Genomic DNA, 14,631 nt, shown 5'->3' with positions numbered 1-14,631 from the left:
TATGAAAAGTCCACAGCTAACATCATAATCAGTGGGGGGAAAAATGAAAGCTTTCCCTCCAAGATCCAGTACAAGGCAAAGATACCCACTCTTTCCACTTCTATTCAACATAATACTGGAAATCTTAGCCAGAGCAGTTAGTCAAGGAAAATAAATAAAAGGCATCCAAATCAGAAGTAAAATTTATCTCTGCTTGCAGATGACATGATAATATGTGCAGATAACCCTAAAGACTCAACAAAAAAGCTGTTAGAACTAATAAATTTGGTAAAGTTGAAGAATACAAAATCAACGTACAAAAATTAGTCTTGTTTCTATACACAAACAATGAACTATCCAAAAAGGAAATTAAGAAAGCAATCCTGTTCACAATAGCAACAAAAATAATAAAATGCTTATGAGTAAAGTCAAAGACATATATACCCACTGAAAATTATAAAAACATTCATGAATGAAATTAAAGAGGACACAGATAAATGGAAAGACATCTTGTGTTCATGGATTAAAAGAATTAATATTGTTAAAATGTTGTTAAAGTGATCTAAAGAGTCAATGCATTCCCTATCAAAATGTCAATGGCATTATTTTTTTACAGAAATAAGAAAAACTCCTAAAATTCATATGGGATCACAAAAGACCCCGAATAGCCAAAGCAATCCTGAGGAAGAAGAATGAAGATGGAGGCATCACATTTCCTGATTTCAAATGATATTACAAAGCTACAGTGTTCAAAACATCATGGTATTGGCACAAGAAACAGACACATAGATCAATGGAACAGAATAGAGAACCCAGAAATGAACCCATACACCCATGGTCAACTGATCTTTGACAAGAGTGCCAAGAATACACAATAAAACCAAGAAATGATTTTGGGGGGACTTTGTATCCACTTCAAGAAAAATGAAATTGGACCTTTTACTCACACCATATACAAAAAGTCAACTCAAAATGGATTAAAGACTTAAATGTAAGATCTAAACCCATAAAACTCCTAGAAGACAACATAGGGAAAAAGCTTTTTGGCACTGGTTTTGGCAATGAATTTTTATTTGATATGGCAAGAAAAGCAAACATAGACAAGTAGGATTGCATCAAACTAAAAAGCTCTGGGACTTCCCTCATGGCACAGTGGTTAAGAATCCGCCTGCCAATGCAGGGGACACGGGTTCAAGCCCTGGTCTGGGAAGATCCCACATGCCGCGGAGCAACTAGGCCCATGCACCACAACTACTGAGCCTGTGCTCTGGAGCCCATGTGCCACAACTACTGAAGCCCGCGCACCTAGAGCCTGTGCTCTGCAACAAGAGAAGCCACTGCAATGAGAAGCCCATGCACTGCAACGAAGAGTAGCCCCTGCTCACTGCAACTAGAGAAAGCCTGCGCACAGCAAGGAAGACCCAACGCAGCCAAAAATAAATAAAAAGCTTCTGCACAGCGAAGGAAACATCAACAGAGTAAACAGGCAGCCTATGGAATGGGAGAAAATATTTGCAAACCGTGTATCTGATAAGGAGTGAATATCTAAAATATACAAGGAACTCAGTAACAAAAAACCCAAATAACTCTATTAAGAAGTGGGCAAAGGACCTGAATAGACATTTCTCAAAAAAAAAAAACACATACAGATGGCCAACAGGTATATGAAAAGGTACTCAACATCATCAGTCATCAGGGATGTGTGCAAACACACACAAACGAACACACAGTGGAATATTCAGCCCCCAAAAGAAGGAAATCCTACCATTTGCGACAACATGGGTTAACCTGGAGTGAAATAAGCCAGTCACAGAAGGATAAATACTGCATGATTCCACTTATATGAGGAATCTAAAGTAATCAAACGCATAGAACCAGAAAGTAGAATGGTGGTTGCCAGGGGCTGAGGGGAGGGAGAAATGGGGAGATGATGGTTAAAGTTTCAGTTATTCAGGATGAGTAAGTTCTAGACGTCTAATATACAACAGTGTGACTGTAGTTAACAATACTGTATTGTGTACTTGAAATTTGCTAAGAGGGTAAATCTTAAGTGTTCTCACCACCGTGCCCCTCCCCACCAAAAATGGTAACTGTGTGAGGGGATGGATATATTAGTTTGATTGTGGTGATTATTTCACAATATATATCAAAACATTAAGTAGTACACCTTAATTATATACAATTTTCATTTGTCAATTATACCTCAGTAAATCTGAAAAAAAATTACATGCAAGATGAGAGCTCAAACATAAATAAAAGGTAACAGAAGCAGAATTAGGATGTGAAAGCCTCTTTGTTTTTTCAGTCTCCATTCTTTCAGGAAGAGAAAAAAACAGTAGCTGTTTCACTAGATGAAAAGCAAATACGGGAACTGCAAAAGTGGGATACTGCATCTCGTGTTCTCATTTTTGAAAGTGTCTACAACTGCTTATTAATTCCTCTAGGTAACTATCTGTTCTTGTTGATGATATTATTCTTTATGGATGATTGGTGATTACTGTTAATTGAAGTACAGAGCACTGCTTTTCTCTGACCTCCAGAATGCTGTAGGGGAAACATTTTAAGTATGAAGAACAAATTTATTTTTGTAACATGGTGAAGATTAGAGACCTGAAAAAATCTATTTTTAGCTGGAAACTTATTCTCCGTGTTCTACAAGTTTTAGACTGTGTTTCTCATTGCATTCTCAATAAATGGTGCTGATCTTGTAAAGGAAAAATGCTATCAGAATGCAAGAAAAGAGAATAATTGAATTCTCAGTCATTACAGCCTAAAGTACTTTAAAAGGTCATTGAGTGTCCTTCAGAAACTTGAGTCTGTAGAAATAAAGGGGCTCATCCAAGACCACGTGGCTGGGCAAGAGCAAGGCCAGTGCTCATTCTGTGTCCCCTTTTAAGAATGTCAAATCCCGAATCTATTTAACTTAAGAAGTCATGGACAAGATTACCAAAGTCCTCACTAGAAGCACTGTTTGAATTCCTGAGCCTTATCCTTGTTTTATCTGCACTCTGCTTTTGAATTTTTCTTCTGCCTTTATTGGGTTACATAGGATCTAGAACCTACATATAAATCAGGCATAGGGCTGACATCACCACAATCAAGGTAATAGACATATCCAACACCTCCAAAGTTTCCTTGTGTTGTCTTTGTTTTGTTTCATATAATTTTGTTTTTGTGGTAAGAAGACAATGTGAGATCTACCCTCAGCAAATTTTGAAATGCACAATACTGTATGCCCATTGAATAACTACTCCTCTTTCCCCTACCCACATCCACTGGCAACCACTATCGTATGGTCTGCTTCTTTGAGTTTGACTATTTTAGATTCATCATATAAGTAGCATCATGTGTATATGTCAATCCCAATCTCCCAATTTATCCCTCCCCCCTTTCCCCCCGGTAACCATAAGTTTGTTTCCTACATCTGTGACTCTATTTCTGTTTAGGAGTTCCCTATGTATTTTGGATATTAACTCTATTAGATATATGGTTTGCAAATATTTGATACCAGTTCTTAATTTTAATATGTATAATTTTTTCCCATTTTGGAGCTCTTTGTGTTCTGTTTAAGAAAATTTTTCCTACCCGAAGCTCATTCAGACGTTCTACTTTTTACCTAAAAGTTTCATTATTTTACCTTTCACATTTATATCTATAATACACCTGGATTTGATTTTTGTGTATGGTCTGAAGCAGGGGGTCAAGATTCATTTTCTTTTTCACATGGATGTCCATTGAGTCAGAATCGTTAATAGAAAAGACCATTTTTTGTCATCAATCAGGCATTTGTTTATGTGTTGGTGTTTCTGGATTCTTTACTTGGTCCATCCTTGGTTTGTTGTCTATCCTTGTACCAGTACTACACTGTCTTGATATTGTAGCTTTACAACAGGTCTTGACATGTGGTAATATTGGGTTGGCCAAAACGTTCATTCGGTTTTTTTCCATAAGATGGCTCTAGTAGCGTTTAGTTGTCTTTAACTTCATTCGAAACAATTTTGTTAGATTGCATTGTGACAGCTGTCATATCAGCATGCATTAAAAAAATTTATCAAAATTGGTGAATTTTTGTGTAGCCATTTTAATATTGAAGATGGAAGAAAGAAGCAATATTTTCAGCATATTATGCTTTACTATTTCAAGAAAGGTAAAAATGCAATTGAAATGCAAAAAAAGATTTGTGCAGTGTATGGAGAAGGTGCTGTGACTGATCAAACGTGTCAAAAGTGGTTTGTGAAGTTTCCTGCTGGAGATTTCTCACTGGATGATGCTCCATGGTCGGGTAGACCAGTTGAAGTTGATAGCCATCAAATCGAGACATTAATTGAGAACAGTCAATGTTACACCCATGCAGTAGACAGCCAACATACTCAAAATGTCCAAATCAAGTGTTGAAAATCATTTGCACCAGTTTGGTCACGTGAATCGCTTTGATGTTTGGGTTCCACACAAGTTAAGCAGAAAAAACCTTGACCATATTTCCACATGCGATTCTCTACTGAAACGTAATGAAAACGTTCCGTTTTTAAAACAAATTGTGATGGGTGATGAAAAGTGGATACTGTACAATAATGTGGAATGGAAAAGATCGTGGGGCAAGCGAAATGAACCACCATCAACCACACCAAAGGCCGGTCTTCATCCAAAGAAGGTGATGTTGTGTATATGGTGGGATTGGAAGGGAGTCCTCTATTATGAGCTCCTTCTGGAAAACCAAACGATTAATTCCAACAAGTACTGCTCCCAATTAGACCACTGAAAGCAGCATTCGAGGTAAAGTGTCCAGAATTATTAAACAGAAAATGCATAATCTTCCATCAGGGTAATGCAAGACCACATGTTTCTCTGATGACCAGGCAAAAACTGTTCCAGCTTGGCTGGGAAGTTCTGATTCATCTGCCGTATTCACCAGACATTGCACCTTTGGATTTCCATTTGTTTCAGTCTTTACAAAAATTCTCTTAATGGAAAAAATTTCAGTTCCCTGGAAGACTGTAAAAGGCACCTGGAACAGTTCTTCGCTCAAAAAGATAAAAAGTTTTGGGAAGATGGAGTTATGAAGTTGCCTGAAAAATGGCAGAAGTTAGTGGAACAAAATGGTGAACACGTTGTTCAATAAAGTTCTTGGTGAAAATGAAAAATGTGTCTTTTATTTTTAACTTTAAAAATGGAAGGAACTTTTTGGCCAACCCAATACATGAGTCCTCCAGCTGTGTAATTCTCAAATGTTGCCTTAGCTATTCTTAGCCCTTTGCATTTCTACATAAATTGCAGAATTTGTCTTCTCAGTATCCACAGGAAAAAGACCTGCTGGGGTTTTGATTTGGATTTAAGTCTCAATTTAAGAATTGAGCTTTAAGTCTATAGCTCAATTCAGGGAAAAATGACATTTTTTAAGTGAGGTCTTCCACTCCATGAGCATGTTATATCCCTCCTTTTGTGTGGGTCTTTAATTTCTCTCAGTAATATGTTATAATTTTCAGTATAGAGGCCTTGTACCTCTTGTTGGATTTTTTCCTAGTTATTTCATCTTTATTTTAAAAATACTGTAGAGCTATTATAAATGGACTAATTTTTTAAAGTTCATTTCCTATTTTTTGCTAGTATATATGAATTAAATGGATTTGTTTATGTTGGTCTTATGCCCAGTGACCTTGCTAATTTACTTATTAATTCTAATAGTGTGTGGGTTTTTATAATCTTCTACAAACACCGTCAGGTCATTTTTGAATAATCACAATTTTATTTCTTCCTTTTTAATCTGCATGCCTTTTCTTTTATTGCCTTACTAAATTTGCTAGGACTTTCAGGGATGATATTAGGCATCCTTTTTTATTCCCAAGTTCAGAGAGACAGTTTTTAATAATTCACCAATAAGTGATGTTTATTGTAGATTTTTGACAGATATTCTTTATCTGTTTAAGAAAATTCCTCTCTTAGCTATATTTTAGCTATGTTTTATTTTATTATTGTACTAGTTGTATGCTCTGGGACAGGCTATATCAGACTGGAGTTTCTCTTCCTTAACCATCTTGGCCTCATGCCTTCTGAGGGTGTAGATCTTTCCTCAGTATTTAAATCTCTTCTTTGGTTTCTGTTTTCTTTCAGGTTTTCTACTTCTCCTTGAGTCAATTATGGTAATTTATATTTCCTAGAAAATTGTCGGTTTCATCTAAGTTTTCCATTTTTTTTTTGACTTGAGGAAATATGTAGTTTTATTTTTTAAATGTTTTATTTTCTTTGTAGCATTTATCACTAATGTAATTTAATTTTTCATTCATTATTTATGGTCTCTCCACTATATTGTTGTCTCTATGACTGTGGGGACTGTGTCATGGCCTGCCACATAGTAGCCATTCAGTAAATATTTCTTGAGTGGATGATTGTGTGATCTCTCTTTAAGTATGTCCCCTTTTCCATTGCTAATGCTGTTTACTTGTTTTTTCTCTTTTTTCTTTTCTTTTTTTTTTTTTAACATCTTTATTGGAGTATAATTGCTTTACAATGGTATGTTAGTTTCAGCTTCACAACAAAATCTCTTTTTTCTTGATTCTCTTTCCAGAGGCTTATCTATTTTGTTGGTCTTTTCAAAGGACCCACTTTAGGTTCTCTTGATCAACTCAATTTCTTTGCTTTCTTTTTTAAAAATAGTCTGCTTTTCCCTTTATTAATTTCTTCATTGTATTTTCTGTATGTTTTATTATTGCTGCATTGTTCTTCTTATTGTTATCCTTATTCTAAATTCCTGAGATGAAAACTAATTTACTTTCTGTCTCCCTTGCTTTCTAACAAATACATTTAAGGCCATATATTTTCTTCCTCACTTTGGCTCCATTACATAGGTTTTGTTGTATAGTAGTTCCAGTGGTTTTTTTTTTTAAGTTCTAACTCATTTGTGTTTTCTGTTTTTATTTTCTCTTCAACTCAAGAGTTATTTAGAAATGCATTTAAAACGTCCAGTTGTGTAGATCTGGGCCAGGTTGGGGGGGATATTTTTTGCTATTATGTTCATTTTTAACACTACATTATGGTAATTGTGGCCTGTGTGATATCAGCTTTATGGAAATTTTTTGATACTTCCTCTGTTACCTAGAACGGGGATCCACAAACTACAGCTTGTAGGCTACATGGGCCTGGTGCCTATTTTGGAAATCAAGTTTTATTGGAACACAGCCACACCCATTTGTTTACATACTACCTATGACTGCTTTCCAGCTACAACTGCAAAGCTGAGTGGCTGTAATAGAGACTCTGTGGCCCATACAGCTTAAAACATATACTGTTTGGCCTTTCCATTAAAAAGGTTGCTGACCCCTGACTTCAAACATGGTCAATTTTTATAACTTTTTCATATGAATTGAAAAATATGTATATTGTCTCTTGAGTAAAAGTCCCTTATAGCCTTGTTAGAATAAGCTTGTTAAGTTGTGTTATACTGATCCTTATATCCTTCCTCATTGAGAGAGATATGTATAAACCTCCCATCATAACTAAATTTGTCTATTTCCTATATTTTAGTCAGGGTTAGCCTTATATATTTTGAAGCTGTATTGTTAGTGCATAAAGAATGTATAAAGGTCCATAACTTTTATATTGTCCTGGTATATTTTTCCTTCATAAAATATGAAGTAGCCCTCTTTGTCCCATTTATTTATGCATATATTTATACATGCCTTGAATTCTTTCTTTGTAAAGCATGTTACTATTCCTGTTTGGATTAGGTTCAACTACATATATTAGGAAAAAATAATAAATAAAATTAGTTTAAAGAAGAAAGATTTTTTCTTGGGTAGAAGAAGTCTGGAGATAGGTATTCAAGGGCTCTGCGATACTATCAGGGACCCAGGCTCCTATCTTCTGCTTCACCATCTCGGTGTATGGTTTCCATCCTAAGGTCCCCTCATGGTCCACGAGACTTCTGGAGCTCCAGCCAGCACATCTCCATTGAGGGCCAGAAGGAAGAGGAAAGGTAGGAGGGCAAAAATGGGCTGGTCCCAGCTCTGCCAATTTCTAATAAGTGACCTTCCCAGAAAGCACCAGAAAACAATTCAATTTTCATCTCATTGGCAGAATTTAGTCAAGTGGCCACACCTAAGCTTCCAGGGAGGCCTGTCAGATAGCTCTGTCTGCTAAAAATTGGCATTGTTACCAAGGACATTTGGATTAGGACAGCTAGCAACTTCTGCCACTCCGTTTGTTGCATGTTGTAGTTCTTGTTAATATCATTTTCCTGTTATAACTTTCTCCATCCCTTTATTCTCAACCTTCCTCAGTTATTTTGTTTCAGGTATGTCTCTTTTAAATAGAATATAGCAAGATCTTGAGTTACTTGGTTTTAAACAATCAGAACATCTGTCTATTAATAGGTGAGTGTAATGCATTCATTTTATTATCATTGCTGGTATATGTGGCAGTATTCCTGCCATTATTTTTTTTCTGCTTTCTTTGTGCCATACTTTCTGTTTAATTCTTTTTACCTCTCCTTCCATTTGTTACTCTGATTGAGTTTTCCATTACCTGTTTTTTCAATTCTAGACATTGTCCTTACTGTTTTGATTCTTTTAGATAATACTCTTAATGTTTTACAACATTGTTTTGAAATAATTTCAGATTTACAGAAAAGTTGCAAGAATAGTACAAAGGATTCCTGTGTACCCTTCACCCAGATCCCCCAAATGTCAGAATTTTATCATATTTCTGAATAATTTTTCCTGAACCATTTGAGGATAAGTTACACAAATGATGTCCCTTCAGTGGATATTTCCTAAAGAACAAGGACATTCTCTTACATGACAATAATAAAATAATATCAGGAAATTAAAATTCGTATAATACTGTATCTGATCCATAGATGGTATTCTAATTTCATCAGTTTTCCTAATAACATCCCTTACCGTACGAAAAAACAAAACAAAAAAACCCTTATCCTGGTCCAGGATGCAGACCAGGTTCACACATTGCACATAATTGTCATGACTTTTTAGTCTCCTTTGATTGGAAACAGTTCCTGTGTCTTTTGTGACCTTAATATTTTTGAAGACTGCAGGCCAGTTATTTTGGAAAAATGTCCCTCATTTTGGATTTGTTTATGTTTTATCATAATTATATGGAGATTATATACTTTGGCAATAACACCACAAAAGTGATGTTGTGTTCTCAGTGATTTGTTTTAGGAGGCACATGATATCAATTTGTCCCTTCATATGTGATTGCAACTTTGACCATGCCCTTAAGGAAGTGTCTATGAGGTTTTCCACTATAAATTTTTCCCTTTGAAATTAGTAAGTATCTTGTGGGGAGTTTTAGCATTCATCAATGATCCTTTCCTAATTATTTATTATTAAGATGGTTATCAAAGGCAATGGTCTAATTCCATCATTCCGTCTACATTTACTAGTTAGCATTCTACTCCAGGGAAGGGCTTTTCCTTCTTCCCATTTGTTTATTTTTTCATTCATTTATTTATATTAGTGTGGACACCTGGATTCTTATTTTGCCCATATGTTCTAACCCATTATTGTCATTAGCTACTTTGAGACACATAGTAGGCACACACAGTGGAAGCCCCTCCCATGTTCTATTGACATGTTCCCATCATTTTTTGAGTACTACCTGATTTTCTGGCACAAGAATATGTTTCAGCTTCATCTCCTCCTTTCCTGCATTCAGCCCTGGATTCAGCATTTCTTCAAGGATCCCTGGTTCCCTTACTTTTTTTAACAGTTCTATTGAGGTATAATTGACATACAATAAACTACATGTTTAAAGTGTACAATTTGATAAGTTTTGACAAATACACACCTATATACACCATCACCACAATCAAGATAATGAACATATCCTTCACCCCTCAAGTTTTCTTTGTGCCCCTTTGTAATTCCTCCCCCTTGCCACTTCATATCCCTTCCTTAACCCCAGGAAACCCTGACCTGCTGTCAATATAGATTACTCTGCATTTTCTAGAAATATATATGTATATATATACATATATATATATATATATATATAGAATATGTACTCTTTGTTACCTTTCAAACAACAGAATTATTTTGAGATTCATCCAAGTTATAGCATGTATCATTATTTTTATTACAGAGTAGTATTAAATGATATAATTATTACCACAATTTTTTTATCCATTCACCTGTTGATAGACATTTGAGTTACTTGCAGTTTTTGTCTACTACAAATAAAGCTGCTTTGAACATTTGTGTACAAGTCTTTGTATTGGATATATGCTCTGTCTTCCCTTGGAGAAATACCTAGGAGCAGACTGGCTGAATCATATGGTAGGTGTATATTTAACTTTTTAAGAAATTACCAGGGGCTGTTTTCCAAAACAGCCTGCTGGGATTTTTTATTGGGATTATATTGACTCTATTGATCATTTTGGGGAGAATTGACATCTTAAAAATATTGAGTCTTCCAGTCCATGAACATGGTATATCTCTCCATTTATTTAGGTCTTTAATTCTCTCAACAATTCTTTGTAGTTTTCAGTATAGGGGTCTCGCATATCTTTTGTCAGACTTATCCCTACACATTTCATATGTTTATCCTACTGTTCTATTGTTTTAATTTCATTTTCCTACTGTTCATTGCTGCTATATAAAAATACATTTGATTTTTATATATTGAGTTTGTATCCTACAACTTTGATAGATTCACTTGTTAATTTTAGTAGTTTTTTTGAAGAGTCCATTGGATTACCTACATAGGTCATCATCTGTAAATAGAGGCAGTTTTACTTCTTTCTTTCCAATCTGGATGCTTATGTTTATTTTTGTCACCTTACCACATTCATTGGAACCTCTAATAAGCTGTTGAATACAGTTTAATGACAGTGAGAGCAGTCACGGTAGGCTTGTTCTTGATCTTTGGAGATATCATTCAATTTTTCACCATTAAGTATGATGTTACCTGAAGGTTTTTCATAGGTTCTCTCATCAGTTTGAGGAAGTTTCCTTCTATTCCTAGTTTGCTGAGAGTTTTCTATTTCATCAATCATAGATGTTGTATTTTATCAAATGCTTATTCTATAAAAATCTATTTAGATGATCATATAGTTTTTTTTCTTTTTCAGTCTGTTAATATTGATGAATTACACTGATTTTTTGATTGCTAAACCAACCTTGCATTCCTGGAATAAACCCCATGAATAATGATGAATTATCCATTTTATGTATTGCTGGATTTGATTTGCTAAAAATTTATTAAGAATTTTTGCATCTGTATACACAAGGGATATTAGTTTGTGGTTTTCAATTTTGGAAAGTCTTTCTATGGCTTTGGTGTCAGAGAAATGCAGGCTTCAGAAAATGAGTTAGATAGTATAGCCTTCTTTTCAATTTAATGGGAGAGTTTGGGTAGAATTGATATTCTTTCTTCCTTAAGTATTTGGTAGAATTCACCATTCAAGCTTTCTGGGCCTGGAGGCTTCTTTGTGGGAACCTTTTTATTTATTTAATAGATATACGGCTATTCATGTTATCTATTTCTTCTTGAGTGAGCTTTGGTAATTTGTGTCTTTTAAGGTACTTATTCATTTTATCTAAGTAGTTGAATATACTGGCATAAAGTTGTTCATAATATTTTATCCTTTATTATATGTAAAATCTATAGTAATGTCATCTCTGACTCCTATGTTGGTAATTTGCATCTTCTTTCTCATTTCTATATTGGTAATTTGTGTCCCTTCTGATAAGTCTGGCTAGAGGTGTAACAGTTTTACTGCATATCTCAAAGAATCATCTTTGGTTTCACTCATTTTCTCTCTTTTTCCATTTATGTCAACTCTGATCTGTGTTATTTCCTTCCTTTTGCTTACTTTGAACTTCCTTCAGTCTTCTTTTTCTAGTTTTTTAAAAGGTGGATGGAAGCTGAGATCCATTATTTGAGGCCTATCTTTTCATATAAATGTTGAGCGCTATAAATTTCCTTCTCTACCTACTGTTTTAGTTGTATCCCACAAATTTTGCTATGCTTTCATTTTTATTAAGTTCAAAATACTTTCTAATTTTTCTTTTGACTTCCTCATTGATCCACAAGTATTTAAAAGTATGTTATTTAGTTTCTAAATACTTGGGGGTTTCATGATATTTTTCTGTTATTGATGTTTAATTTAATTCCATTGTGGTCAGAAAAAATACTTTTTGTGACTTGAATCCTATTAAAGTTATTTAAAACGTTTTGTTTAATTATATTTTGTTTATTTAAGTTTTATATAAATTTCTTTACTTATTTTTGGCCACACTGGGTCTTCCTTGCTGCACACAGGCTTTCTCTAGTTGCAGTGAGTGGGGGCTACTCTTTGTTGCGGTGCGTGGGCTTCTCATTGTGGTGGCCTCTGTTGTTGCAGAGCATGGGCTCTAGGCATGCGGGCTTCAGTAGTTGTGGCACGTGGGCTCAGTAGTTGCAGCTCACGGGCTCTAGAGCACAGGCTCAGTAGTTGTGGCACCTGGGCTTAGTTGCTCTGCAGCATGTGGGCTCTTCCCGGACCAGGGCTCGAACCCGTGTCCCCTGCATTGGCAGGCGGGTTCTTAACCACTGTGCCACCAGGGAAGTCCTAATTTTTAAAATTGAAGTATAATTGACCTACAATACTATGTTAGTTCCAGGTGCACAACACAGTGATTCAATAATTCTATACCTTACAAAACAATCACCACGATAAGTCAAGTTACCATCTGTCACCATACAAAGTTATTATAATATTATTGATTGTGTTCCCCATGCCATACATTGAGAATGTTTTATGACCCAGAATGTGGTCTATATAGGTAACTTTTCTGTGTACACCTGAAAAGGATATGTATTTTGCTGTTGGGTAGAGTATGCTTAGAAATATCAATTAGGTTAAGTTTTTTTTAAGTTAATCAAAATCTCTTTATTGTTTCTCATTTAGAGATATAAAGGGCAAAACCAATAAAAATAAAGACATTTACTCAACTTAACAGCTGGTATGCAGTCTGAGATTGTATAGCACTAATTACTCAGAAGGCTGCCTAAGATAGTAATTGCCCTTTTCTCTTCAATACTGATTTTTTTCCCTTCCAATTCATCCCTTAAATATTTCCAGTACAGATTTTTCCCTCCCCAGCTCATTCTTTAAATATAATTTACTCTGTGGTAATAAGAAGACTTAGCAGACTGGAATACACATTTTGTGAAAAATAAAGGAAGAGAAAAGCTTTGCCCTTAAGACATTTTTTGTTGTTGTTGTTAAAATACAACACATACACAGGTGACAGAATGCCAGCAAATATACAGGTGCAAATGTGAACATTGTGCTCATTTCTTAGGCACAAGGAAAAAGAAAAGAGTGGAAATTTTCTTTTAAACCAAGCTAGAATGTTTCTTTTTTTTAATCTCATGCTTTATATTTTTGTTTGTTTTTACTAATAATTTTTCTATAAGAATGAGTTTTTAAAACTTCATGTATACAACAAACCTAGGTACAACAATACCTATGTAGTATTCTTGCCAGACCTGGGTGTAATAATAAAATATTCAAATCCAAAATGTGGCACATTCTACAAGATGACTGGCCTGAACCTTGAAAAAAATCAATGACTAGGAATAAGGAGACTCATATAAATCAAGATGTTTTATAATGTAGTTCAAGTCTTTACTTTTACTGGCATTTGTGTGCACTGTTCTATCAATTTTTGAAGGAAGGGTATTGACATCTCTATAATTGTAGATTTGTCTATTTTCCTCATGATTCTATCAGTTTTTTATTTATAGCTTCTGAAGCTCTGTTATTGTGTGCCTACATGTTTAGGACTGTTATGTATTTTTTATGGTTTTTTTTTTTTTTTTTTTTTTTGCGGTACACAGGCCTCTCACTGTTGTGGCCTCTCCTGTTGTGGAGCACAGGCTCCGGACACGCAGGCTCAGCGGCCATGGCTCACGGGCCCAGCCGCTCCATGGCATGTGGGATCTTCCCAGACCAGGGCACAAACCCTGGTGTCCCCTGCATCGGCAGGTGGACTCTCAACCACTGCGCCACCAGGGAAGCCCTATGTATTTTTTATGAATTAACCTTTTTATCATTAGGAAATTATCTTCATCTCTGTTAATATTCTTCTCTCTGAAATTAACTTTGATATTAGTATAACCACACTTACTCTCTTTTGAGTTTTGTTAGCATGTTGTATCTTTTAACTTATTTGTGTCTTTAAATTCAAAGTGTGATTTTTGTAGTTAGCATATAGTTGGGTCTAGGAATTATCCAATCTGACAATCTCTGCCATTGAATTGACATATTTGGATCCTTTACATTTAATGTGATTATTAATGAGGTTAGGTTTAAAATCTACCATCTTGCTTCTATTGTCTATTCGTTTTCTGTATTTGTCTCATCTAATTTCTGTTCACTTTTTCCTCTTTCTTATGCCTTCTTTTGGATTGAGTGATTTTTATGATTTAATTTTACCTCCTTTGTAGGTTTATTAGCGATAATCTTTTGTTATATTACTTTAGTAGGGTTTCTCAACATTGTCACTATTGACATCATAGGCCAGACAACTGTAGTAGCAAGGAGAAGTCCTGTGCATTGTAGGATATTAAGCAGCATCTGTGGCCTCCACCCACTAGATGCCAGTAGCGCTTCCTTAGTTGTGACAGTCAAAAATGTCTCCAGACAGTGCC

At 35.1% G+C, this 14,631-nt stretch overlaps 1 protein-coding gene across 8 annotated transcripts in view; it reads left to right on the top strand.

The window, feature by feature from the left end:
• Nucleotides 1-14,631, top strand: part of BRCC3 (BRCA1/BRCA2-containing complex subunit 3) — a 76,312-nt gene that overhangs the window by 41,845 nt on the left and 19,836 nt on the right. For 6 of the 8 annotated variants that reach the window (XM_067723801.1, XM_067723808.1, XM_067723804.1 and 3 more), the window contains one exon: nucleotides 7,874-7,948. The exons of the other annotated variants lie outside the window; for them this stretch is intronic. In XM_067723801.1, the coding sequence (XP_067579902.1) occupies nucleotides 7,874-7,948 (75 nt within the window). The remainder of the gene's footprint in view (nucleotides 1-7,873; nucleotides 7,949-14,631) is intronic. 8 annotated transcript variants of the gene reach the window in all.

This window comes from Pseudorca crassidens, chromosome X (assembly GCF_039906515.1).
Source record: "Pseudorca crassidens isolate mPseCra1 chromosome X, mPseCra1.hap1, whole genome shotgun sequence".
In the NCBI taxonomy this organism is placed as follows: Eukaryota; Metazoa; Chordata; class Mammalia; order Artiodactyla; family Delphinidae; genus Pseudorca; species Pseudorca crassidens.
The sequence above is the reverse complement of the archived record's forward strand: the minus strand, read 5'-3'. Positions and strand labels throughout refer to the sequence as shown.